Source organism: Vombatus ursinus, unplaced genomic scaffold, assembly GCF_900497805.2.
Source record: "Vombatus ursinus unplaced genomic scaffold, bare-nosed wombat genome assembly UNPS02014959.1, whole genome shotgun sequence".
NCBI lineage: Eukaryota > Metazoa > Chordata > Mammalia > Diprotodontia > Vombatidae > Vombatus > Vombatus ursinus.
Window position 1 is genome coordinate 8719958 of NW_020954737.1, and position 25860 is coordinate 8745817.

At 39.1% G+C, this 25860-nt stretch overlaps 1 protein-coding gene and 1 long non-coding RNA gene across 3 annotated transcripts in view; one reads left to right on the forward strand and one right to left on the reverse strand.

Moving 5' to 3' along the window:
* LOC114030452 overlaps window positions 1–17410 on the forward strand; it is a 54787-nt gene extending 37377 nt beyond the window's left edge. Inside the window, exon 3 of the long non-coding RNA XR_003567609.1 lies at window positions 17194–17410. This is a non-coding gene — a long non-coding RNA (uncharacterized LOC114030452). The remainder of the gene's footprint in view (window positions 1–17193) is intronic.
* A 1892-nt stretch (window positions 17411–19302) lies between these two features.
* On the reverse strand, window positions 19303–25860 carry CEP19 (centrosomal protein 19). Of its 2 annotated transcripts, none has more exons than XM_027845278.1 (3): window positions 25739–25860; window positions 24514–24715; window positions 19303–21849 (listed from the first exon to the last, which is right to left on the reverse strand). In XM_027845278.1, the coding sequence occupies exons 2-3, from the start codon at window positions 24641–24643 to the stop codon at window positions 21488–21490; spliced, it is 492 nt and encodes a 163-aa protein (XP_027701079.1). In that variant the 5' UTR covers window positions 24644–24715; window positions 25739–25860; the 3' UTR covers window positions 19303–21487. The 2 variants fall into 2 exon arrangements, with proteins under 2 accessions (XP_027701079.1, XP_027701080.1); XM_027845279.1 differs by lacking the exon at window positions 25739–25860 and adding an exon at window positions 24972–25478.

The window sequence follows — 25860 nt, forward strand, 5'->3', positions numbered from 1 at the left end:
TTCTTTCTTTCTTTCTTTCTTTCTTTCTTTCTTTCTTTCTTTCTTTCCCTTTTATAGGTGACTGAACAGTAAGCCTGAGGATGTCTCCAGCCTTGGAGATAACTTTAAGAGTTTGAGAGGTAAGAGTTTTTAGGTACCTCAATTGGTCCTGGCTGACATAAGCAAGTTGTCTCCTACATTCGCTATAGTGATTCTTTGAGGAGAGATCACTGATGAGAGGGTGAGCCCAAGCCCTGGCCTGGCCTGCTAGCAGACATGATTCTGGAGGGAATTGTTTGGACATAAAGAGCTGATGTGAAATGTAAAATGCCATTTTAGCAGTTCCCCCAAAATGCTTTATGTTGTGATGATTTTAAGTTTCACTCTCCTTGTGTGTGTTAAAACATTTTTTTGTGTGTATAGAAGAAATAAATAGCTATCCTGTACCTGATGTTTATATATGGTACTCTTCTAACTCACCCCAATGATATGAAATAACAAGTTCACATTTACTTCCTCCTTTCTACATGAATGTATTTTTCAACTTTCAGTTGCAAGGTATTCATTCTCCTCCCAATTCTTTTCTCCAGAACTCATATTTCACTTATAATTTCATTTTGCTTCATTTCTTCCAGATATTCTTGTGGTCTTTATGGCCAGGCCTTGTGGCACTGTGTCAGGTGCCATAAGACTTGACCACAAGGAGGAGTTATCTGGTGGTGGTTAGAGTTTACACCACTCTTCACATCAGAGCATGTGGGCAGTGATGGTTGCTTGTCCCTAGGGGCCAAAACTAAAACCGTGGTAGACAGAAGTGTAAACCTATAGCTTCTCCCTTTTTCTGTCTGAACTGTAAGTAGTGAATGAATGTGTCTGGGATCTCTGTTTGATGCCTTTATTTTTTTCTCCTGCTTTTCTGTTTTATGATCTTAATTTATTCCCTTCATTATTTGCAGATCTCAGAACAATCACCTTTCTCTATGGACCCATTGTAAATATAAAGGAGTCTTTGAGTTCATTAGACTCCACTCTGGAAGAAAGGAAGGAAAAAAAGAAGAAAGGAAAGAAATATGATAAGAGAATGTTTGGCTTGACCTTCTTTCTATCATTTACTTAAGATGAGCAAGTCATGTAGTTGCAAAATAAAGTTTGAGATATCAACTACAGGTTTGGTATTAACTGATCAGTTTCTTATTTTACTTGATATAGATCTTTCCCTTCTGCCATCTGTTCTTTGATCTGTAAATCTGTAAATCATTATCTTCCTTTATTTGTTCTTTGCAATTCCATTTGCAAATCCATCCTGTTTATGTAACCAAATCCTATATAATATAGCTTAAAACTGATACTTAGGACTCACTGATTTTTTTAACAATGGAACCTGAGCTCTGAGCATAATGAAACTATGGTCCCAGAGGTTCCCAAACTTATTTGGCCTACAGCTGCCCCTCCCTTTTTTATTTTTAGGCAATTGGGGTTAAGTGACTTGCCCAGGGTCACACAGCTAGTAAGTGTCAAATGTTTGGTCTGAGGTCAGATTTGAATTCAGGTCCTCCTGACTTCAGGGCCGGTGCTCTATCCACTGCGTCACTTAGCTGTCCCCTACAGCCCCCTTTTAAAAAAATTACTCAGTGTCCCCCTCTGAAAATCTACTTTCTTTAACCCTTTAATGGGTTTCTTGAAATTTGTGTCTTTCAAAAAAAAATAATTTTTTTTAATGATGCATCTTAAATTTAATAATTTATTATAAATTTATGGGTTTTTCCCCTGCATTGAAATTTTGATGACACAATATTGCATCATGTAACTGTATAATATCATGTTGCAAATAAATCATTACAGACACATATGCCTGCTGATGCATGCTGGACTTCTTTTTTTTTTTTTCCATCTAGGCAATATAGTTAAGTGACTTGCCCAGGGTCACACAGCTAATAAGTGTTATGTGTCTGACACTGGATTTGAACTCAGGTCCTCCTGACTCCAGAGCCAGTGCTCTATCCACTGTGCCACCTAACTGCCTCACATGCTGGACTTCTGACAATGCACAACATGCTTGCCTGCCAACACTTGCTTGTTTAGACCTGTCGGAGGACTTGACTACTGACTGATTATAACTTTCATTTTGTGTGTTTATTTGGAAAATAATGTAATCACTATGACTTCATCTCTGTTATACAACAGATGAAACATGTATGAACAGTTTTTCAAGTTTTTCTTCTCTTCTCTTTTTTCCTTGTGCTTCCACCGCCACTTTATTTTTATTCAACACCCCCCAATTGCACCAGAGGTTACTACTGCCCTCTGGCCCTTTCCAGCATCCCCCAGGGGATAGTATTGCCAACTTTGGGGACCTATGTATAGTTCCTTTCTCTGCATCATTGATTGTATAATTGGAAGTAGTACTTAATCAATTGATCCTCAGATACATTTTATCTCAATTATTTGGTGACTCCAGATGGGATGTCTAGGTCAGATTAGATTGAGTTTTCTAGCCCAGTAATCCTCTGGTGCACACAAGGTAGATTTTATAGGCAGGAAAAATTGACTGACCAGTAAAGTTGCAGAAAACTGCAGAGACAGGCAGGTGCTTTGTGTATTTGTTTGTATTGCCTGTCTAATTTATCTCTTGTATCTGAATAACCTATTAAATATTGACCATTGAACTCTAGCCACACTGATATCCTGAGAAGCATGGCACTATGATTCAGAAATCAAAAGCAAGGACTTGATTGTTTTAATGGGGGGGGCCTCTTCTCTTTCTAGGTGAATACCCAGGCTAGGGCTAGGATTTGTCTGAATCTGGGGCCCCTTCACCTTATTTCTCTCAGTCAAATAAGCAAGAGACTTGTTTGATTGTCTGTCTGTCATTTGTAATTACCATGTTGTCTTGGCTAACTTCCTTCTCTAAATTCCTGGATAGTCCTGTTCTGGTCTGGTCTGATATAAATCTCAAATGGTTAGTAAGATGCCTATCACTAATAATATAAATCTGAAATTTCAATTCTGTCTTGAGTAGTCAGTGATCATTATGACATCCCTTGGGTTCTGGTAACTATAATCTGGTTTTCATAATTATAGTTTGTGGAATTTGCCTGCAGATTTAGAACCTAAATTGTTCCTGGTCAAATCTCCTTTTCTAGAGATATCCCTTTGGGTTGCCTCTCAGCTAATTGGAAGAACATTCCACTCAAAGAACCTAGTCTGCCTAAAACCTGGATTTGATATCTTTGTGAAAATCTCTGAACAGGATTAATTTCTAAAACTTGACATCCTTGGCCCTGGGGAAGATCTTTTGATTTTGAAACATTGCATAGGCTTAAGTTAATTGTTGAAGCTTCATACCCAAATCAACTCTCCTTGATGTCTGTAATTACTACATTTCTGATGCTAAACTTGCTTTCCTGATAAACAATAATTTCCATTGACCCTTTGAGTAAACTTACAGTGGGACACTGTAAGTTTGAGTAAACTTACAGTGGGACAGTTTTAAGAACAGCTAGGAGAAGACTGGTAACTTTTACTGCTGAAAATTCCAAAGTTTTCAAAATGATACAATCTTACCTTTGTGTCCTAATTCTAGCCAGGTAGGGAATACAAAGAGAGAGGGAGAGGTGAGAAGGAAAAGATCCTTTCCCCTTTGGAGAAATTTACAGCATTGTGAATTAATTAGAGACTAAATTTGTGAATGGAAAAGAAATTTGTGAACTACATTATGAAAGTCTGAAAGATCCTAGTAGGTTATAGGGATTGCAGTTGCCTAACACTTGTTCACACAAATAGCATACCCTTCTATCATTTTCTTTCGTCCCTGGAAAATGAAAGAAAATGCTCAAGTCTTAAATGAAAATGAAGCCAATTTCTAGAGAACAATTTTTAGCAATTCTGGCAACAATTTTGCTTCTTAATGCAAATAATGATCAAAGAATAATCAAACTTTAATTTTAAAAGATTTTAGTTTGCCACTGTATATCTTCTGTGAATGATTTAATAGAACTTAATTGTTTAGGTAAACCACAAGCAAAGTCACCTTAAAGAAATTAGAATACACTATGCATTTGAAAACTCTTAAGAACCCAAATTAGAAAAGTTTTGCCTGAACTTTGGAGTCTCAGGAATTTATTCCAGTGGGGCAGGAAGTTCTAGTTAGTCCCATAAGAACATCCTGGTTGGGTAAGATAATGGAAGCTTCCCTCAATATAGAATCAGTAAGCTTACCTTGTTGTTGAATAAAATGCAGACTGAGCACAGACTCTATTTACACAACCTTCTAACTGTTTCTTTGACTTCTAAGGGGAGAAGATGTTTTCTCCAAATTCACAAAAGTTTCCATTTTGATCGGGGAAAAGTAAAAGTTTTGCAATTAGTTGGTATTTCATAAGAAAATGTGCTAATTTGCAAAAGAGAAATTCAGTAGAGTGAATAAAACCAGTTCTGAGAATGGATTTGAATATATGATTAGGAAACATAAAGACAAGAGAGAGTGAGGAAGTAATGAAGTATTAAATCAGATTATGGAAAGACAATTTTGAAGTTTGCAGGACTTTAATCAAAATCCACAGGAAAAAAAAAGAGAAAGTTTGAGAAGGTTTTGGATCTCATTGACATAAGAGAAGAATGGGAAGATTTCTATGCCTGTAAATGTGTGAACACTATTTGGAGAAATGCTTGTTAATTTTAGTTTTGAGATTTCTTGTGATCTCGAGTTTTGTTTCACCAATTTAGATATTCTTGTTGATTTATTTGTTCATGAAATGTTATCTCTTCTTCTTTTTTGATTTTTATATTTTTCCCAATTACATGTAAAACAATTTTTAACATTAGTTTTTTAAAATTTTAAGTTCCAAATTATCTCCCTCCCCCCCACTTGAGAAGGCAAGCAATTAGATATCAATTATGATTTGTCGTCACGCAAAACATTTCCATATTAGCCATATTATAAAAGATAACACAAACCAAAACAAATAAACAACCCCAAGGAAAATAAAGAAAGTTTTTTTAAAAAGCATGCTTTGCTCTGCATTCAGATACCGTCAGTTCTTTCTCTGGATGTGGATGGCATTTTTCATCATAAGTCCTTCAGAATTGTCTTGAATCATTGTATTCCTGTTAATAGCTAAATCATTCAGAGTTGATCATCATACAATATTGCTGTGACTGTGTACAACATTCTCCTGGTTCTGCTCACTTTACTCAGCATCAGTCCATACAAATCTTTCCAGGTTTTTCTGAAGTATGCTTGCTCATCATTTCTTATAGCACAATAGCATTCCATCACACTCATAGACCACAACTTGTTCAACCATTCCCCAATTGATGGGCATCCCCTCATTTTCCAATTCTTTGCCGCCACAAAAAAAAGCTGCTATAATTTTTTTTTGTATATATAGGTCCTTTTCCTTCCTTTTTTGAATCTCTTTGGGATACAGACCTAGTAGAGGTCTGGGTCAAAGGGTATGCACAGTCCTATAGCCCTTTGGACATAGTTCCAAATTGCTCTCCAGAATGGTTGGATCAGTTCACAACTCCACCAATGGTACATTAGTGTCCCAATTTTTCCCATTGTCATTTTCCTTTTCTGTCATATTAGCCAATCTGATAGGTATGAAGTGGTACTTCAGAGTTGTTTCAGTTTGCATTTCTTTAATCAATAATGATTTAGAGCATTTTTTTGTATGTCTTTAGATAGCTTTGATTTCTTCATCTAAAAACTGCCTCTTCATATCCTCTGAACATTTATCACTTGAGGAATGACTCATATCCTTAAACATTTGACTCAGTTCTCTATATATTTGAGAAATGAGGCCTTTATCAGAGAAACTTGCTGTAAAAAAATTTTCTCCCAGTTTTCTGCTTTCCTTTAAATCTTGGCTGCATTGGTTTTGTTTGTGCAAAACCCTTTTAATTTGATGTAATTAAAATTATCCAAATTATATTTCATAATGCTCTCTATCTCTTATTTGGTCATAAATTCTTCCCTTATCTGTAGCTCTGACAGGTAAACTATTCCATGGTCTCCCAATTTGCTTATGGTATCACCTTTTATGTCTAAATCATGTACCCATTTTGACCTTATCTTGGTATATGGAGTGAGATGTTCATCTATAACTTGTTTCTGCCAAATTGCTTTCCAGTTTTCCTAGCAATCTTTGTCAAATAGTGAATTCTTGTCCCAAAAGCTTGGATCTTTGCATTTATCAAAAACTAGATTATTCTGGTCACTTACTACTGTGTATTGTATACCTAATCTATTCTACTGATCTACCATTCTGTTTCTTAGCCAGAACCAGATTGTTTTGATGATTGCCATTTTGTAATGCAGTTTGAGATCTGGTACCACAGGGTCACCTTCTTTCATTTTTTTTTTCATTGATTCTCATTTCTTGTTGATTTAGAAAAATAGCTGAAATCATATAGCACAATTTACAATTGACCATAGTCTGAGATCCAGTTACAACATTTGCCAAATGGAAACTATATAAATAAATTTGCAGCATGGAATTACTTTAATAAAACATGCTAAAATTCTGTCTTTGAAGAACCAATAGAATGGTATATTGTAATCTTTGTGTGGGAAATATATATGCATAATTTCATTACTAAAACAGGGGTTATGTTTACAATTCCCATGTTTCAGAAGAGCTGAGAATGTACCCAAATGCAGGAGTTGAAAGTGCAGGACTGCCAATTAATCTTTGGCAGTACTGAAGGTATTGGGATCTATACCTTGCAGTGCTGGTAGTTAACAGTCTTTGAAGTGATATTCTGTATGATACTGATGGGCTGCTTGAGGTCCCAGTACCATTTACAACTATATAAACTGTATATATAACCAAATTTGATTTGAATCAATTTTGATTCAATCTATTCAATTTGATTCATTTGAATCAATCCTAAACAAAATTATGATACAGTTTCATTTAAAGCGAGATGTATTTTTTCTCTTAGAACAATTGTGATATTTGACCTTCTATAGGTAAAACACACCTTGATGGAAAATGCACTTAAAATTTGGCATTAAGGTAAAATGTTTGTAGACCATAAGAATAAGAATTATAATTGTATTTTCTATCAAAATTAAGTCATATCAAGATCATTGGGCATGGCTAACACACCAAATATCTTAAACTTAAAAAATTTATATTAGGTTTTGTTAAATTAATTGGAAAAATTATTATTCACAGTATGATTTATCTTTGCCCTGAATGGTAATGCCTTTGGCCTTCTTTGTAACTGTATCATAATTACTCTATGCTGGTTTCTGAAAGCAACTAGTATAGAATGCCTCAATTGATAGATAAGGGAAATTTTTTTAAAAAGATAATTCAGAAATGCATTCAACTGGCAATACATTTGACCGGCAATAAGTTTAGTTTTAACCATATGTTAAATCTATGATATTATTTTATGTTAGTACTGTAGTATGCTTGATTTTTCTTGCATTGCGATTTTGGGAAACCATCACATAATAAATGCTGTTTATCAGAGATGTGATACCTAGAGTATAATGTATTTTCTGGAGATTAGCTCTTCTTTTGACCTGAATGCTATCACTTTATAACTTGGAACTGTTACTCATTAGAAACTTTTGTCTGGAACAGTACCCTTCTGGTTAAAGATTGTCTTTAATATTGAAATGGGTATGCCCTGGTTTGTCATAGTTTATTTCTTTGCTTGGGAAGTTTCATTGTTGTGTTAGGCTTTGCTAGACCTACCAAGTTTTCATCCCTGGTAAACTTATAAACCCTTATCAGCTCGGTGAAAGAAGGAACACAGGAGAGAGAGCATGTAAATAAGGGCTTTGTAAAGTCTACTCTGAGTCTAGAAGTGATTTGGAACATTATCTTACAGAGTAACTAATCCCCTTCCCCAACATAAACACAGCCAAAGTGGGGAATGACTTTGCTTATGGTGTAGAAATGGTTTATATGATGAATTGTCTGACTACTGATTATGAAAATTATGAAACTGAATATGGAATAGTATATGTGAAAATTACATCTTTGAGCCAACAGTCTCTATAAACTTCAGTTGTTTAAAATAATTTTTTCTTTTACCCTAGGGGTTAATATTCAATACTTTAAGACATCCAGGCTAGAAGCAGCCTGTTTTTTCCCCCTCTGTGTTTTGAGTGAACTATTATGTATTCATTATATGTAAGACTTCAGAGTGTAATTATTTTCTTGATTTTTAATGATTGATTTTTATACCAGGATATAGTTAAACTAGAAAAGCAAAATAATGAATGAATGCTTTTAGAAAGAATTTGTATGCAAGTACTGAAGATGACTTCTTTTTTGTTATTTATTGTTAATCAATTGTTAGTGAAACATGGGGAAAAAAAAACTTTACATTGCTCTAAACTGTAAGTGGGACTTGTTATACGAGGTGGAACTGCAATTGATTTGTCCTGAGTTTTGAATTCAGGTATAGTTGTTCTATTGCTATTAAGCCAGTATTCTACTATTTGGGCAGCCATGGGGTATGGTTGATAGAGTCCTGTGCCTAGAGTTAGGAAGACTCATCTTTCTGAGTTCAAATCTGGCCTCAGACACTTACTAGCTGTGTGACCCTGGGCAAGTCATGTAACCCTGTTTGCCTTAGTTTCCTCATCTGTAAAATGAACTGGAGAAGGAAATAGGAAACTACTCCTGTGTTCTTGCCAAAACCCCAAATGGGGTCATCAAGAGTTGGACACAACTGAAAAACAACTGAACAACAACAAACTTTTACCTTTTCAGTCTCCTTATACCTTTCCATGAACTCTTCAATCTAGTGACACTGGCCTCCTTATTGTTCCACAAACAAGAAGCTCCATTTTCTGAGTTTGGGCATTTTCACTGACTGTCCCTCATTCCTAGAATATTTTCCCTCTACATCTATGCCTTCTGGAATCTCTGGCTTCCTTCAAGTCCTAGCTAAAAATTCCACCTTTTACAAGTAGACTTTCCTGATCCTCCTAACTGCTAATTCCTTCTTTTCACGACTATCTCCAGTTTATTTTGCACGTACCTTGTTTGGACACAGTTGATTGCATGTTGTTTCTCTCATTTGACTGAGTTCCTCAAAAGGCAGGACTATTATTCCTTTTTCAAAAATCTCCCTAGCACTTTTGCAGAGTACCTGGCACATAGTAGGTGCTTAATGAATGTTTGTTGACTTGATTCTAGGCTCAATGGACTCTATCTCCAATTCTGTATTGTTTTTTGGGGACCCAAGGAGGCTTAAGCATTGTCCTTCTCCCTGTGTTTTACCCTCCAGAATATCATCACAGTTCTTAATAGCCTCCTCAGTGCCATACACTGAGTCCCCAAAAAGCCCCAAGTCCATATGACAATTCTTAGACACTCCTAAAATGTATATGCATATGTACATGTATATGTGTCTGTTATGTATATGTATATGTAAATACATGTGTATATATATGTACATATGTGTGTGAACATATATATATATATATATGTATATGGTTTTTTTCCTCTGAGGATCCAGACCTACCATAGCTGGTATCTTCTACCCAGAATCATCCCCACTTGTGTCCAAATTCTATTTTTTGTCTCTTAGAGAAGAATTTAATTTTAATCCTTTAGGTGTCTTTTAAATATTGCCTTTTGTTGTCTGGCCTAAACACCCCCAATTTCTTTCTCATGGTAGGTGATTTGATGCTAACGTTCCCCTCTTCCTTTGGAAAGCCAGCATGGTGTTATACAAAGGGTACCACACTTAGAGCCAGAAGACATGAGTTCAAATTATGTCCAAGAGACACATAATCAAATCATGGTTCTTATGGTTACTATGTGACATTAGACAGTTAATTAACCTTTCTGAGCAATAATTTTCTAAACTGTAAAATGTAATACTCATGTTGCTTACCTTGTGGGGTTGTAAGGAAAGCATGTGGTAAAAGGGTCTGGAGATGAAAATCACCATGTCAGCATCCTTCTTAAAATGTGCTACCCAGAACTCTAAACAGTATGTCTGAATAGGGTCTGAGCAGGGCAGAAGCCAGTGAAGCTTGAGTTAGATATTAGACTTGTAAAGTAGCCTGTGGTTTCATTAGGGATGAACGGGCAGCAGCCATATCACATCATATTGTTGATTCTATGATCAGCTAAAACCTCTAATTTTTTTTTTTAAGAATTAAGCACCGTTAAGGTAAGTCCTCCACCCTTCCCTTGTAGATGGTTTTCTGAACCTGAGTGTAAGATTTTGCATTTGTCTATATATGATTACTTTTAATCCAGCCATATGCCATGTCAAGATAATTTGGAACCTCAATTCTGCTATTCTACCTAGCTTACTGTCTTCACCCAAGTCATTGCTATAAATCTGAAGAAGGACAGGCTTATGTAGAGAACCTACATATCTTTGGTGATATACTTCAACAAAGACCTTTATCCAACAAGGCATTCATCAATATTTTTATATAGTTAATGTTTACACAGCTATGAATCAATCTTATTATTCTATCATCTGGCCCACATTTCTTCATCTTAATTCCAAAGATATAATGAGACACTGTTAAATGCCTTGCTGAAATCAAGATACAACACAGCTTTAAAAATTGATCATACCCTTTCATCTAGTAATTTCACTATTAATATATTTTTTAAAAAAGAAACAAAGGACGATTTGAAGCAGAGTTATCTATGAATATTGGCAAACCTAGAAGTTTTATTATCAATTGCAAATTCAAGTAAGAGAATGTTAGTTTTTACATCTAGATCTTAGAAGCAGAGGAATAAAGGTGGTATAAAAAGAAAGGTTTCTTATTCCATATCCTTTTGTTTTCTTAGAATCCAAGGGCATAACTGACATAACAGAGGGCTTGATGGTGAAATTTGCCTCCTGCCTCTCAGCACAGAACTGGTGGAGGATAGGTGTGGAATGAGACATACATTATCAGACACAGCCAATGTATGGATTTGCTTTGTTTGACTGTATTTGTTTGTTACAAAAGAGGATTCTATGGCTGTGGGGATTCTTATTGGGAAGTGACAGCGACATCAAAAAGGAGCATTATGACTTCATATGTATACTATGGGTATCATATTTCTTACTTTCTCAATGGGTGAGGGAGGAGCTGGAGAAAGGGAGAAAATTCAGAATTTAAAATAAAAATTAAATTAAAAAAATAAAGTCAACTGCCCAAGAAACTAAAAAAGAAAAAAGAAAAGAATGGAAAGAATGGAGCATCAACAAAACATTTTAAGAAGAAAAAAGAGGATCAAAAGGAGTTAGAGGTAGTGAGACCTTAAAATCACCTAGTCCAGGCCCATGATTCTACAGATGAGCAGGAGCAAAGTAGTAAACGGACTTGTCTGAAGTCATAAAAATAGTTAATGACAAAGTAGCAGAGAGAGAAATGTAATGAATTTGGCATCACAGGACCTGAGTTTGAATTTTGGTCCTATCATTTAGTACCTGTGTGACACTAGGCAAGTCCCTTAACCTCTCTGGGCCTCAGTTTCTTCACCTGTTCATTGAGGGGATTAGACTAGGTGACCACTAAGGTACCTTTCTGTTCTAGATCTAGGTTGTTCTAGGACTGGAATCTGTCTCCTCACTGGCGGTTTCTTACTTTGCTCTTTCCACTATCCGGCCATTTCTCTGTATGTAGAACCCTTCAGTTGGTTCGGGAGAACATGGCAGGCTAAGCGGTCAATGTGTTAGGGAGGAACTCCCTCCTTCCTTCCTGAGGTGTGGCTTTCTTTTCAAACCACAGAGTACCCCTAAATGGCAGTTGCCGGGGGTTTAAAAAGGAAAGGAAAAATTGCCCTGCTTTGCCCACGTTCACAATCTACAGTTTATTGTTGTGTCTTAGGAGGAATACGGCTTATGATATTATCATTCTCTTTTTTCCCTCTAATGCACTACAATCTCAGTTGAATAAGCAGCCAAAGTCCATGGCTAGTATCCAGTGACTAAATCCAAATTTGATTTATTAAACTTGAATCATTTACATCTGCTTCCCTTCCAGGTTTTGCTCTCCCTCTTAGCTCAATCTCACCACTCATATTCAAGCAGAATTTGGACAGATTCAAATGGCCATCTGGCTTTTAATATGATGTCACATGTACACTGAGAAAACTTAAAACAATACTGCTTTAAAAAGATAATGGTTCTTTTTGTACACATGCCAGCACCTGCTACTTAGCTTTGTTTTTTAACATTTTTTTTCAATTAACAAGCATTTATTTTCTCACTCTCCCACCTCCCCTTCCCCCATTGAAAAAGAAAAAGATAACAGTTCTAAAGGAGCCAGCTGTTCCTCTGATGAGGAGGGCAATAGAGCAGAGTTAAAAATATTTTTGGTTTCCCTTTTGTACCACCCTCCAGCTGGAGGAAAGGATCAGCGTGTGAAGACAGAGAATTGATGAAGCAGATAAATCTCTGCTCCTAATTAGTGTCTAAGTCATTCTAGTCTCACTAAAAGACCTTGCTTCTTGCAACTCAGATGGATGCTGAGAGTCCCTGGAATGGTCATCTCTGGCTCCTCAGCTTGTCATTAAGGAGGGGCAAGCCAGCTGACCCACAGCTCAATCCAAACAATGGAAAAACACCTCAGTATAAGTATCTCAGTTGAGACACTGCTCTGGCTCTAACATCTGCCAATCTCTACCACTTTGAAGGATGAAGTCTTCGGTTTTTTAACCTTGCTCCAGGGGGTAGAATTTCATTACATTTCTCAAAGCTCACCTAAATGTTAAAGTTGGCTGGGACCAAAGATTCAAATCATTCTGGGTCCCTGCTTCCGGGGTCCTGCACCCTTTGACACCGTTGTTCACTCTCTTCCCTGATACCGTCTTCTATCTAGGATTTAGGGACATCACTCTACCCTGAGTCTTATCTTACCTATTAGACTGCTCTTTCTCAGGCTGGAGCCTCATCCAGGTTACTCCCTCTAACTATAGGTATTCCACAGGGTTCTGCCTTGGGCTCTCTTCTCTTTATATACTACTTCATTTGGTGATCTCATCAGCTCCCATGGATTTAATTATCATCACCATTCTGATGTTTCTCAAATCTATTTATTTTGTTTTAATCTCTCTGATGACCTCCAATTTTGCCTCTCTAACTGCTTTTCAGACATCTCAAACTGGGTGTTCAGTAGACATCTTAAATGCAACATGTCCAAAACCAAACTCATCTTTTGCCCTAAATCCTTTCCCTTTCCTTACTTCCTGATTACTGTGAGGCAACACCATTCTTCCAGGCCCCCAGGTTCCCAATCTGGTGTCATTCTGGTCTCTTCACTGTCTCCCAACCTCCATATTCAATCTGTAGTTTTCATCTTTGTAACAGCTATGGAAAACACCCCCTTCTCTCCTCTGATACTGCCACTACTTTGGTTCAAGCCCTCATCTCATGTCCAGACTGCTGGTGGGTCTGCCCGCCTCAAGTCTCTCCTCTCTCCAAACCATCCTCCTTTGAGCCACTGGTGACTTTCCTAAAGAGCAAGTCTGACCATGTTACCCCCTACTTAATAAACTCTAGTAAGCCCCTCTTCCCTAACTCTCCAGGGGCTCTTCATTGCCTTGAGGATCAAATACAAAACCCTCTGGCATTCGAAACCCTTGTAAGCTGCCCTCTCCTGCCTTTCCAGTCTTCTTGCATCGTACTCCCCACAATGTATTCTTTCTTCCAGTGACACCAGCCTCCTGGTTGTTCCACAAACAAAATACTCTGTCTTTCGGCTCTGGACGTTTTCTCTGGCTGTCCTCTGTTCCTGGAACGCTTTCCTTCATCCCTCTGCCTCCTAGCTTCCTTCAAGTCTCAACTAAAATCCTACATTCTACAGGAAGCCTTCTTCAATCCTTTTTAACTTTAGTGCTTTCCACTCTTTAATTATTTCCTATTCATCCTGTATGAAGCTTGTTTATATATATTTGTTTGCTCGTTGTCTTCCCAATAAAATGAGGAGCTCCTTGAGAGCAGGGGCTTTCTTTTGACTCTTATTGCACTTAAGGTAGTGCTTGGCACATAGTAGGCACTTAATAAATGTTTATTGACCAAATGGCTAACATTCTCACCAATCTTTCTGATGCGGTTTTATACGGATGGTTTTATGATTTCAGTCTCCCAAAGTGATTTCTTATTGCGCTTCCACTAAAGTCCCACTACTTTGTTTCATAAGGGAACAGAGGTGATCTGAGGCTCTTGGAGATTATGTTGGGGGAATGTAAACTCTAGTAGATTCTACCAAATTGGAAAGACTTCGAATATGTCTCTTGATGGACTATGTATCTGTGGTCAGAAGTCTGGCCTAAGTAAGTTTGGAGAGGCTTATCATGAGAAGACTGGCCACCAAGTGAGGTGTGCTTTCTAGCCCAAGGAAATACCTCGTAGACAATTCCCTAAAATGTACCAGGATTAAGACTTGCTGGGGAACGGAATAAAATGCTTATAAAATAGGGATTCTTGAAGTATCAAAGTTTCTGTTTAATTTTAATTGTACTAATATATTTGCAACTTTTTAAAGGGAAAATTAATCTGAAAACAAAAATTGTGCTGTATATCAAGTAGGTGCTTGTAGAATCTCAAAAGTATGCATTTGATAGAATGGACCCCAAAGTCATGCCACCAAAATTAAATGAGACTGACATCTAGTGGCAATTCAGTGCAAAAGTTTTCACCTCATTAGGGCAAGATACCATGGGTTTCTAGCACGCATGTACCTCTTCCAATGGCATGAGACTGAGAATTTTTAGGGGGAAATAAGTTTGCCTAATAATCTAAAACTAATGTTAATGCAAAACCCTTGGCTTACTTCAGTTCCCTCCCCGCCACTCCAGTCCATCTACCGCTCAGCTGTCAGTGATCTTTCCAAAGCTCAGGTCTGACCCTGTCCCCTCCCTCTCCAGTGGCTCCCTATCACCTCCTGGATCAAATATAAAATCCTGTGTTTGGCTTTCAAAGCCCTTCATAACCTGGCTCCTTTCTAACTTCTCAGTCTTCTTATGCATTACTCCCCTCTACGAACTCTGCAAACCATTGACATTGGCCTGTTCCTAGAACAAGACGCTCCCTCTCCAAACTCCAGGCTCCCCCAGCCTGCTTCTTGGCCTCTATCAGGTACCAGATGAACTCTCACATTCTACAATAGCCCCTTCTGTAAGGCTAGAGCCTTCCATCTGTTAATTATTTCCAATTTGTCTTGTCTATAGCTTGCTTGTACATAATAGCTATTGTTATTAATAGCTAACATTTATATAGTGTTTACTATGTGCCAAGCACTGTACTAAGCACTTTAAAATTATTGTTTCATTTGAGTCTCACAACTCTGGGAGGGAGGTGCTATTATTATCCCCATTTTACAGATGGAGAAGCAAACACAGAGTGGTTAAGTGACTTGTCCAGGGTCACACATCTGGTAAGTGTCTGAGGCTGGATTTGAACTCAGGTCTTCTTCTTCTTTTTTTTTTTTGACTAGGCAATGGGGTTAAGTGACTTGCCCAGGTCACACAGCTAGTAAGTGTTATGCATATGAGGCCAGATTTGAACTCAGGTCCTCTTGAATCCAGAGCGGGTGCTCTATACACTGCACCATCTAGCTGCCCCAAAACTCAGGTCTTCTTGAGTCCAAGCCCTAGGCTATATCCACTGTGCTACCTAACTGTACATAGTTGTTTGCATGTTATCTCCTCCATTTGACTGTAAGCTCCTTGAGAGCTGAGACTATTTTTGCCTTTCTTTGCCAGTCCTTGGCACTGTACCTAGCACGTAGTAGGCTCTTAATAAATATTTATTGATAGACTGACGGGATCTGTGATTGTTGTGAGTGCTCAAAACTCTCTGATAAAGCTGGGAAGTACCTGACACCTTTCCCCATGACATATGCTTGTGAAAGTGGATTTTCTGAACTTGTTGCACTGAGATCTAAATACTGAAATGTGTTAAATGTGGAACTCAGGTCCTAGGGTGAACTTTCTTCATATCAACCACACTTCCAGTTTCTGAAAGCCACAAAAACAAGCACCAGCCCTTTCACTAAATGCCTCAAAGTTGTAAAGAAGCAGACGGCCAAGGGTAGCAAAGTCCTTCCAGCTTCTCAGTTTCACAACCTAAAGTCATCTTTGACTCTTCCCTCTTTCTACCTTCCCTCTTGCTGATTCTGCTTCCACAGCATCCATTTGTCCCGTCCCCCCATTCACATGGCCCCACCTGGATTATTGCAACATCCCCCTACCTGGTCATTGTGCCTTCAGGCTCTCCCCTTTCTAATCCATCCTCCATACAGCTACCAAACAGATAATCCTAAAGTGCAGGTCTGACCACATCACTCCCTGGCTCAAGTCGCTTTAGTGATTCCTCATTGTTTCAATCTGAAGATAAAATACAAAAGGTTACAATAGTGTCCTCTATTTGCCACGTGAAGCCCTTCACAATGAGGCTCTGGGTTACCTTTCTTGCTTGATTTCACACAATTCCTACACATCCATTCTAAGGTTCAGCCAAATTGGCTTATTTGCTATTCTTTGAATATGACAGTCTATCTTTCCCCTTTGTCTTTTTTCTGCATAGGCTGCCCCAATCCGTGGTATGCTTTCCCTACTGACCTCTGTCTCTTGGAATCTTAGGTCCCTTCATAGTTAGTTCAAGTGCCACTTTCTAGAAAAGGCCTTTCTTTATCTCTCTAGTTGTGCTTGTCTAACTCACATCTACCACTAATCTTATCGGGACTAAAAGCAGTAGATCTTGTAAAGCAATGTGGGTATGGCATTAAGATAATAATCCAAGTCTGAACTTTACTCCATTTTCTGCCTTCGTGCCTCCATTTTCATCTAAGATTTACAACACATCCCACTTAACTCTCTCCTGTCTTATCTCCTTCTCCCTCCCCAAAAGGCTGAGCTCCATTTCTGATCTTGGAAGTACTGTTTCTAGGTAAGGAAGACATGAAGAGAAGTCAGTCACCATCGGTACTATGGAAAGACCACTGTCTATGGTGTCAAGGAATCTGGGTTCAAACCCCACCGTGGGCATATACCGTGCATTCCTGGGCCTCAGCTTGCTTATCTATGGAGATGAGGAAGTTGGGCCAGATGGCCTTTCAGATACCTTCCAACTCTGGATCTATGATGTTTTGATCTTGTATCTAGGTTACTCTTACCCGGCTCTCTTATTAACAAGCCTTTGCCTTATGCCCAAGTGAGTGGTAGAATCTCTGCCTGGGATTCTGATGCTGCCTTGTCTCTCTTCTGCTTGTTTTAGGAGTTGAAGATCTGGATCTGAGTCCTAGACTCTGTGGCTGGGCCAGGCTTTCTTCCAAGTTCCTGATGCTTCCCACTCACCTGCCTCGAGTTCCTTACATTATCTGCTTCAGTGGATTTTTCTGGTGTTCAGGCCCTGGTTATGATGGGGTGCTTGGGTGCTTGTACTTGGACCCCACTTCCAAGATCACATTTCTCCCTAGTCTCAAAACACTATGCCTGACAATTTTCTCCCCAGCCCAAAGACCTTATCTCTGGCAATAACTCATGAGTGGGCCCAGTGAGGCCCACTCTCTCCTTGATAAAAGAACAAGCTGACTTCTGTAGAATTTCCTTTGTACTATCTTGTATCAACAAAATTATCATGTACTGATTCCCACAGTTATTATGTACTATCCAGAGGTCAAGTTATAGACATCAGCTCCCGAAGCTGTCTTGTTACAGACATAACAGACCAAAAATACACCCCTTAAGAAACCTCCTCCCTGGTTTCCAGTAGTGAATGACGTCTGTGACCAAAGTTGTATGTTATCACCTAATTAGCATACTTGGTACATAATCCACTGCTTTTCCTATATAAGTTTTAGCATCATTCCTGTTAGGTTGCAGAATTCTCTAAGGAGCTCTGCCCACCATATTAGCATGACAATAAACCTTTGCCAACTTGACTTAAAGAATGCATGAATTCATTCCAGATGTCCCTGTCCTGTACTTTGGAGCTGGGGAGAGGTGGGGGTCCTGAACCTCCCAAAAGCACATCGGTTATTCCCAGGCTTGCCCACCAATGAATAAGCACCAGCTATTAGTGAGTTGTGAAAAATGTAAAGAAATATTTTTCAAGGAAGAGAACTCTAGACTAGACTGGCTAGAATTGAATTGAAAGAATAGAATTGAAATAAATATTTTACTTAGCCTAATCAAAGTAATAGATGTTCTTCATCCACTTGGTCTTTTCTGTGTGGATGAACAGGTCAAACTCCATTGAGTACTTATAAATCTCTCCCAGGAGAATCTGATTTTTTATTGTCATTTGTATGTCATTTGAAAACAAGTACATCTGATAGACTTCACCATGCACAGAGATTTTCTACTTATCTTGGACTCAAGCTGGATCTCTTCTATCATTGTGGTGAAAACCTTTGGTGAGTATCTCTCTTTATACTTTGCCTAATGTGTATTATCAGAGAGCTGTTGAACAGGGTTACTTCTGCTGTTATATAGTCCAAGGAATTCAGAATGATCTTGATATATGGGTGGGAGACCACTTTGCTGTAGAAGATAAATGGCAATCTTTTATTCTGTCTAATTAAGTGGTTTGTGTTCCTGTGTGATCAACAAATGATAAGCACAATGGAATCTCAATGCTCTATATTTTTCACTTAATTGTGAGATAGTAAATGTGACCCATTGTTGAATTTTGCTTCAGAAAATCTGTTTATTCCCTACTAATGCTGATCCCAGATGTCCGCAATTCATGTATAGATGACTTTCATAAAGATTTGTGTAGATGTGAGAGTAGATATATAGGCTGGTAATTATTGATGTTCTTAGATTTCAACATGCATTTAACTGGTAAATATTTAACAACTGGTTTTCTGAAGAAAAAAAAGTATGCATGATACACTTTTAAGTTTAGTGTATATTAGTGTATGTATTTTATGCATCATTTTTGATAAACCACAACCAAAAAAAAATCAAGGTCTGATTTGTCACATTTGCTGATTTCCAAGATGTAAATGCTCACACTGAAAATTTAACAATTGACTCTCGAGAGCTGGTGCTAGCTGACTCCAGCATATACCCCTGGATGAACACCTTACAAAATTTGTCCAACTGTATGTAATCTGGGAAAGAGAGCATAGCTGGAAAATGAGCTGGGCCCGGGCTTACAACAGCTAGGTAGTATGGTTGATACAGTTGACATTGGACTTGGAGTCAGAAAAACCTGAGTTCCAATCTTGTCTTAGTCATTTATTAGCTGTGTGACTCTGTGAATCATTTAAACTCTTTTGGCCTCAGTTTCCTTATCTGTAAATTGGATATAATAGCACCTACCTAGCAGGGTTGTTTTGAGGATCAAATAACATGCAAAGTGCTTAACAAACCTCAGAGTGGTATATAAATGCTAGCTATTATAATTAAAAGGAGAGTAGCCGACTTGCTTCTGTAAATTGCAAGGATTTTTTTTTAATGACTCCAAGTTTCTCATTAAAGCAAAGGCCCATATTTTCACTGCTACGATCTTACTAATGTTGCTATATGGCAATATAATTACACTGCCTTTGAAGGATTAATAGGCATTGTACAGAGAGTAACTGAGAGGCACATGGTGGGTGGGAGCAGGCTGTAATATGTAACCAACAAGGAAGTCTGAAGGATGGCATTGAGGAATGGTATGAAAGGAAAAGATGGACTGGTCATCTTCTGGCAAGAGGGATGGATGACAGGTGGACAGCTAGGGTAATCCACTGGTGCTTTCTGATAATGAGAAATAAGGGCAACTTCTAGCACACTGGTTGCACCTCCTGTGGTGAATTTTTGGGAAAACATGGATAAATCACACATAATGAGCAGACATGGACAGATAGAGATTTGCATTGTTGGAAGGCATTCCTAGTCATTGGGAGTCCAGATCTGTTTGAATATAATCAAGACACAGTGTTAAGAGAAAGTCTGACATGGATAAAGGTAGTTCCTGAACAGGTATGAAGATTTATAAGACTTTAGAGTAATTCTGAGGAAGACTTTTGATGTGGTGGAAATAAGGAAAGACATAGTTTTTTAGCATTTCATTATCACTTATCTGGTGATCTTTTGGGGCTAACTGTGATCTGTTATTAATTTGTACCACATCTTATCTAATCTCTGTATCTTCTCCAGCACCTGGCATGGACACTGTGCCAAACACTCTGTACACAATAATATTTAATGTTTATTTGCATAAAGTATGCTTAATCAGTTCATTTACCTGCCATTTTATCGTTTTCAAGTTTTATAGGTTTTTTACTTTTCTCTGTACGTTTGTTTTTTGGTATAAGAAACTGAACTTGTTTTACAAAACTTCTAAAAGACAGATATTAAATTTAACTAAGTAGTAACAAAATTGTTCTAATCATGTATGTACCCTCTTTGTCCTTCTATGCATTTTAAGAAATGCTTTATTGAAGCTTAATAAATGCTTGTTTTCTTCCTTCCTGCAGCACTAGAGCCATGAGTTACCCCTCTCTGCAGATCATCTGACTTCGGACCCCATATCCTTCCCACTGTACAATGCTGCCTCCCAAGATAAGAAGAACAAGTGATGTTCAGCTTGGTGAGAAACAGCATCAAGTGTGGACCAGGTTGAGGCACAGGGCTTTTTAAAGAGGAGGGAGGACGGAAAGGGTGAACCTTGGATGTTTTCTCCTCTAGTTACTTAGATCTGCTAAGAGACCTGGAATGGCTAAGTCTCTCAAAGCCCTGCACCCCCTCTGCTTCTGAGAAATAGTTTATCAGTTAGTACTCAAATGATTTTTTATTTCACAGTTTTTTTATTTTCTTATTTTTCTGTTTTTTATTTCTTAGTTTTGCTTCCCTACCTAATTCTGCCAACTCTTTGAGGACTCAGTTTTTTTTATGCAAGGACTAAGTTTCAGTCTCTTAAAAGAAAAATTTCTGTCCATGATGTCACTGAAAAAATGCCTATAGGAATGAACAAGTAGGAGTTCTGACAATTATTTTTCTATTTCTTCAATGAATTACTATCACTATTATTTTCTTTTATGAAGTACTTTGAGCTGGTATGTAAAAATTTTTCTTCCCTAAGTAATATTTTGGAGAAAGGAGAGTAATTTCTATGTTAAGATCAACTGTTATATAAAAACCTTTTCTACAAAGATACATACTTATGAATTGGACAGACTGTTCTGGTCATTCATTTAGCACAGGTAGATTCTGTGCTTTATGTGCTCCTACTTTATGTAGCATTAGGAATTCAGGATTGGGGAATCTCTACTTGTATTAGCCTTTTCCTGGCAGGCCAGGGTCCCCTGCTCATCATCAGAGAACATTTGTTTGTACCTGTACAGTACCCCGTAGATATACCAATGGCAAGCTTCCATACCAGGTTAAATGATTAAGAAAATACTGTTGTACATAATAGATGCTCAATAAATGTTTGTTGATTGAAAAATAACACAGTCAATTCTATTTTGGCACAATATGTACATTTAGTGTCCTTCTGAAATTCTGCAACATCTAAACAATGTTGTCTGAGTTAATGTAGATTTTTTGGTGTTCCAATAAACTGTTTAGTATTAGAACTCATCATCGGACTCTGCATCCCAACTACAAGACTGTTGCTGCTCATCCTGTGGGAATTCTATTTCAATGTCATAGACAAAATCTGGGTCATCCTTCTTCTTCTGATTCTTCTTAAAGAGTTCGTCCATGATGCTCTTCCTTTTTGCAAGTTCCTTATCATCTAATTTGTTCAGATCTTCCTCGGGATCAATGGTTGTTTCCCGCTGAATTTGTTGCATAGTTTGGTCCAAGGTTTGCCCCCTTAGAAAACCTTTTAAAAAAGTGAATAACTTCTCCAACTGCTGCAGAGACACCCCCTCAAGGTAGACCTTGTGTCTTGGGTTATGCTTTAGCTGTTCAGCAGCTCTACTGCAGTCTGAAAAAATGAAAAAGTTAGGTATGGTGTCAGTGACAGAGAACAAAAAAAAATCCTTAATTTGTAGTAGTCCCATGAAATAGGTTGTCAGTGCTGCACTCACATGCCTACCCTGCCTCACTTCAATCCAATTCATGCGCAAATCAAGATGCCACCTGTGGTCCTCTTCAAAAACAGAGGATGGGGGCAGCTAGGTGATGCATTGGATAGAGCTCCAGCCTTGGAGTCAGGAGGACCTAATTTCAAATGTGGCCTCACACACTTGACACTTACTAGCTGTGTGACTTTGGGCAAGTCATGCCTCACCAAAAAGCAAAAAAAAAACAAAAACAAACAAAAAAAAAGGATGTACAACACCACCACACACACACACACACACACACACACACACACACTCATGAGTACTTCACGGGGACGGGTTGTGCTCACACTGGTGTTCTGGGTCTGTTGGCTTCTTTGGGAGCTCTCTCTCTCCCTCTCTTTTCCCTGTATAGATTACTGGGAGGATGCAGGTCTAACATGAACAGCTGACAAGAAGGGACACTGGCCTCTACCTAGCCCTAGAATCCATCCCCTATTCATTCAATACAGAATTGGCCCTAAGGATGCCAAACCTTAGATGTTCTTCTTCTCACACCCTTTAAACACAGCCCACAATGGAAGCAGTGCTAGCACATTCCACGTACTGATGGTCTCCAAGGAGAAGACCATGAGTGATTTGTTCATTCCGTGCATATAGAAATCATTGAATCCATCCACTGGGCTGGTCTTACCCACAAGCAGGGTAGGTAGCTGGGGTCTATAGGATAGCAATCCTCACCTGTTTTATTTCACTTTTGGTTTTCTCTGCTTCTTCAGAGAGAGGCAGGCTGATGGGCAGCGGGCATTTATTAAGCACTTACTGTGTCCAGGCACTGTGCTAAGTACTTGGGGATAAAAATACAGGCAAAAAAAAAACAAAACAAAAAAAACCAGTCCCAGCCAACATGGAACTCACATTTTAATGGGGGAAGATGCACAAAAGAGAGCCGACAAGGAGAGAGGAATTTCCAAAAAAAGCCTTTTCTGAGGAGCAACAGAATTGTTCGGGCCTGGCTTACCTCTAAATCAGAGGCTCTTAACTGGGGTCCTTGGACCCAGAGGTCAGGGGGTTTGTGACTTGGGTGGGAAAAAATTATATCTTTACTTTCATTGGTCTTTAACTTAAATTTAGCATTTCCTTCAATTATGAATTTTAAAAAAACAGCAACAACAAAACATGATTCCAAGAAGGGGTGCACAGACTTCACCAGACTGCCTGAGGCATCCATGATAGAGCCTCCCTGCTCTAAATATTGGAATTAAACTCCATCTTCCCTACTACATTAATACTTGTTTTCACTTCTGGTTGCAGCAAAGCTGTACAAATAGCACACTGTAACACAGTGTAGAAGAAAAGTGCTAGATTTGGAGTGAGAGGCCCTCAGTTCAAATCCTGGCACTACCTGCATGACCCTGGGCAAGGCATTAACCTTGCCCATAAAATGAGAGGACTGGACTAGATGACCTCTGAGGTCCTCTCGAGCTCTAAATATGTGATCTTACGATCCCAGGGATCTGTCCTTAGATACCTTTCCCTAACCCAGGGAAGTAGAGAGGCTGCATTATGCAGTGAAAGGAATATTAGACCTGAGGTCAGAAGCTTGGGTTTCAGTCCTTGCTCTAACACATACTTACTACCTGTGTGACCTTTGGCCAGTGACTTGACCTCTCTTTACTCCAGTTCCCTCACCTGTAAATCAGAGATAGCAATTCTTGTATTGTCCAGGTCAGCAGGGTATACTCTAAGCTCTATGGCATTATAGAAATATTTGCTATTATTACCAGGTCTGTGAAATCAGGGAGATGAATGGTTTCATCTTTAGATGTTCCATAATGAGTGGCATGATTGGTGTCCAATACATTTTTATTGTTGGACGAGTGTCCAACTTTTCTCCTTCTGCTACTGACAAGATTGAGTCATTCAGAAGGCAGGGGCTAAGGACTCATTTTAGCTAGTTCAAAGCATTGAGGAAAAGTACCGTTAAGAATTTATAATTCTGCTATGATGGTTGTGTGCGAAGGCAAGAATTAATAACACTTCATTTCCAAAAATTTGGATCTCCATGGTTTGAAGTATAGGAAATCAAAATCAAGGTGAATGTTGCGGCATCCATTACTCATTAAATTTTGAATTTTCAAGTTGTTAGGAATTTTTAGTTCTACTGCTAAAATCTTCCTAAGAAAAATTTAAGTTTGATTTTGATCAGGACTGATTGAAGGAAGTTGAGATGCTTAGTCTTGATGAGAAATGATCACTTTCTTCAAATATTTGGAGAGATTAGATTTTTTCCCCCCTTTGCCTCAGAAGGCAGAACTAGAATCAACAGGAATTAGTTGCAGGGAAGGATATTTCAATCTATTATGGGGAAAAGCTTATTTTTGGTCCAACAATGGAATTAACTAAGCTTCCTGTGAGGAGAAATCTTTATACAGAGGTTGGATCATCACTTGCAGGGGATCTTATGGAAGAGATTCATGACTTAGGTGCCTTTGGGATTAGAGGTCCCCTAATGTCCCTTTCAGCTCTCAAGACTCTCTACCAGCCCAGGTGAGTTAGGGTAGGTAAGATAAAACATTGGATACCTGAAAACTTGGAGAAGTTTCGGATCGGCATGATACGCTGGCGATTTTTGTCCTTGGCTTCCCCTTGATAGATCAAGACAATGGCTGGAGGCTGGAATCTAATCCCACACTTCTTGGCAGTGTACATCATTCTAATTCACAGCTGCTGGGCAAATCAGAAGGAATCTGATGGAAGCATTCTAGCTTAGTTGCAAATGACTCCCTGACAAAGGAAAAGAATATATTTCAATTCCATTTTCTATTCAAGAGTCTGATGTTCCTCATTCTTCCACACCTCCCACCTTCATAGGCTAGTTCTAAGGTTGCAGGAAAATAAAGAGGATTACTATTTCTTCTTGGAGTCCAGAAAATTTAATGGGGGCACGTGTAGTTCATCCACAGGTGTGTTCAGAGAATTCTTGGAGCCTGGTGTATCACCCCCTAGGTTGGATCTGAATTCCTGGATCAACTCTACTTACCAGCCTCCCAGAGGGGTAACACTGATTCATTCAGCAAATATTTAGAGAGGTAGCATGCCTTAAAGGAGAAGAGTCAGGAAGACCTGAGCTGTGTGATCACAGGCAAGCCACAAACTCTCTGAGCCCAAGCATCCTAATGTGCAAAATGAAGATAATATAACTGCATAGGAATTTTTGTGAAACTCAAATAAGACAACTATCTAGGAGTGCTAGGCTGGCCAGCCCCATCTGTCCAGCAATGTCCAGCAGCATTAGGAATGCTTGAGGTTACATGTCCAGTACTGTCCAGGAACAGCAGGATGGCCAGTCCCACCTGTCCAGCAGAGTTTGGCAGCATAAGACTGATTGAGCTAAATGTCCAGCATTGCCTAGGAGCTCTAGGATGACTGGTCCCACCTGCCCAGCTGTGTCCGGCAGTGTAGGCCTAGGAGCTCTAGGATAGCCGGCCCCACCAGCCCAGTTGTTTCCAGCAGTATAGGGCTAGCTGGGCTAAAAGTCCAGCACTGCCTAGGAGCTCTACGACGGCTGGCCCCTGTGTCCAGCGGCATGCGGCTGCATGTCCAGGAGGGCCAGGAGGGCCATCCTCACGTGTACGGCCGTGCTGCAGGTCCAGCATTGTCCAGGACCACCAGCCCGGCCGGCCCCACGAGGAGGCCCGTGCCCGGAGAAGGAGAGCGAGAGCGGGCACCGAGAGAGGCCAAGCCAGGCTCAGCCTCCCGCCCGCACGAGACTTCGGTTGGGAGCGGGGCATCCTGGCCAGGGGCTACCTGGGTCTCCCAGGACGAGGTGAAAGAGGTCACAGCAGCTGGCCCAGTCCGGCTGCGGCTCCGTCGGGCTCTGCTGGGCTCCGACTCCAGGCCGCTGAGCCATCTCCAGGGGAACACTACGT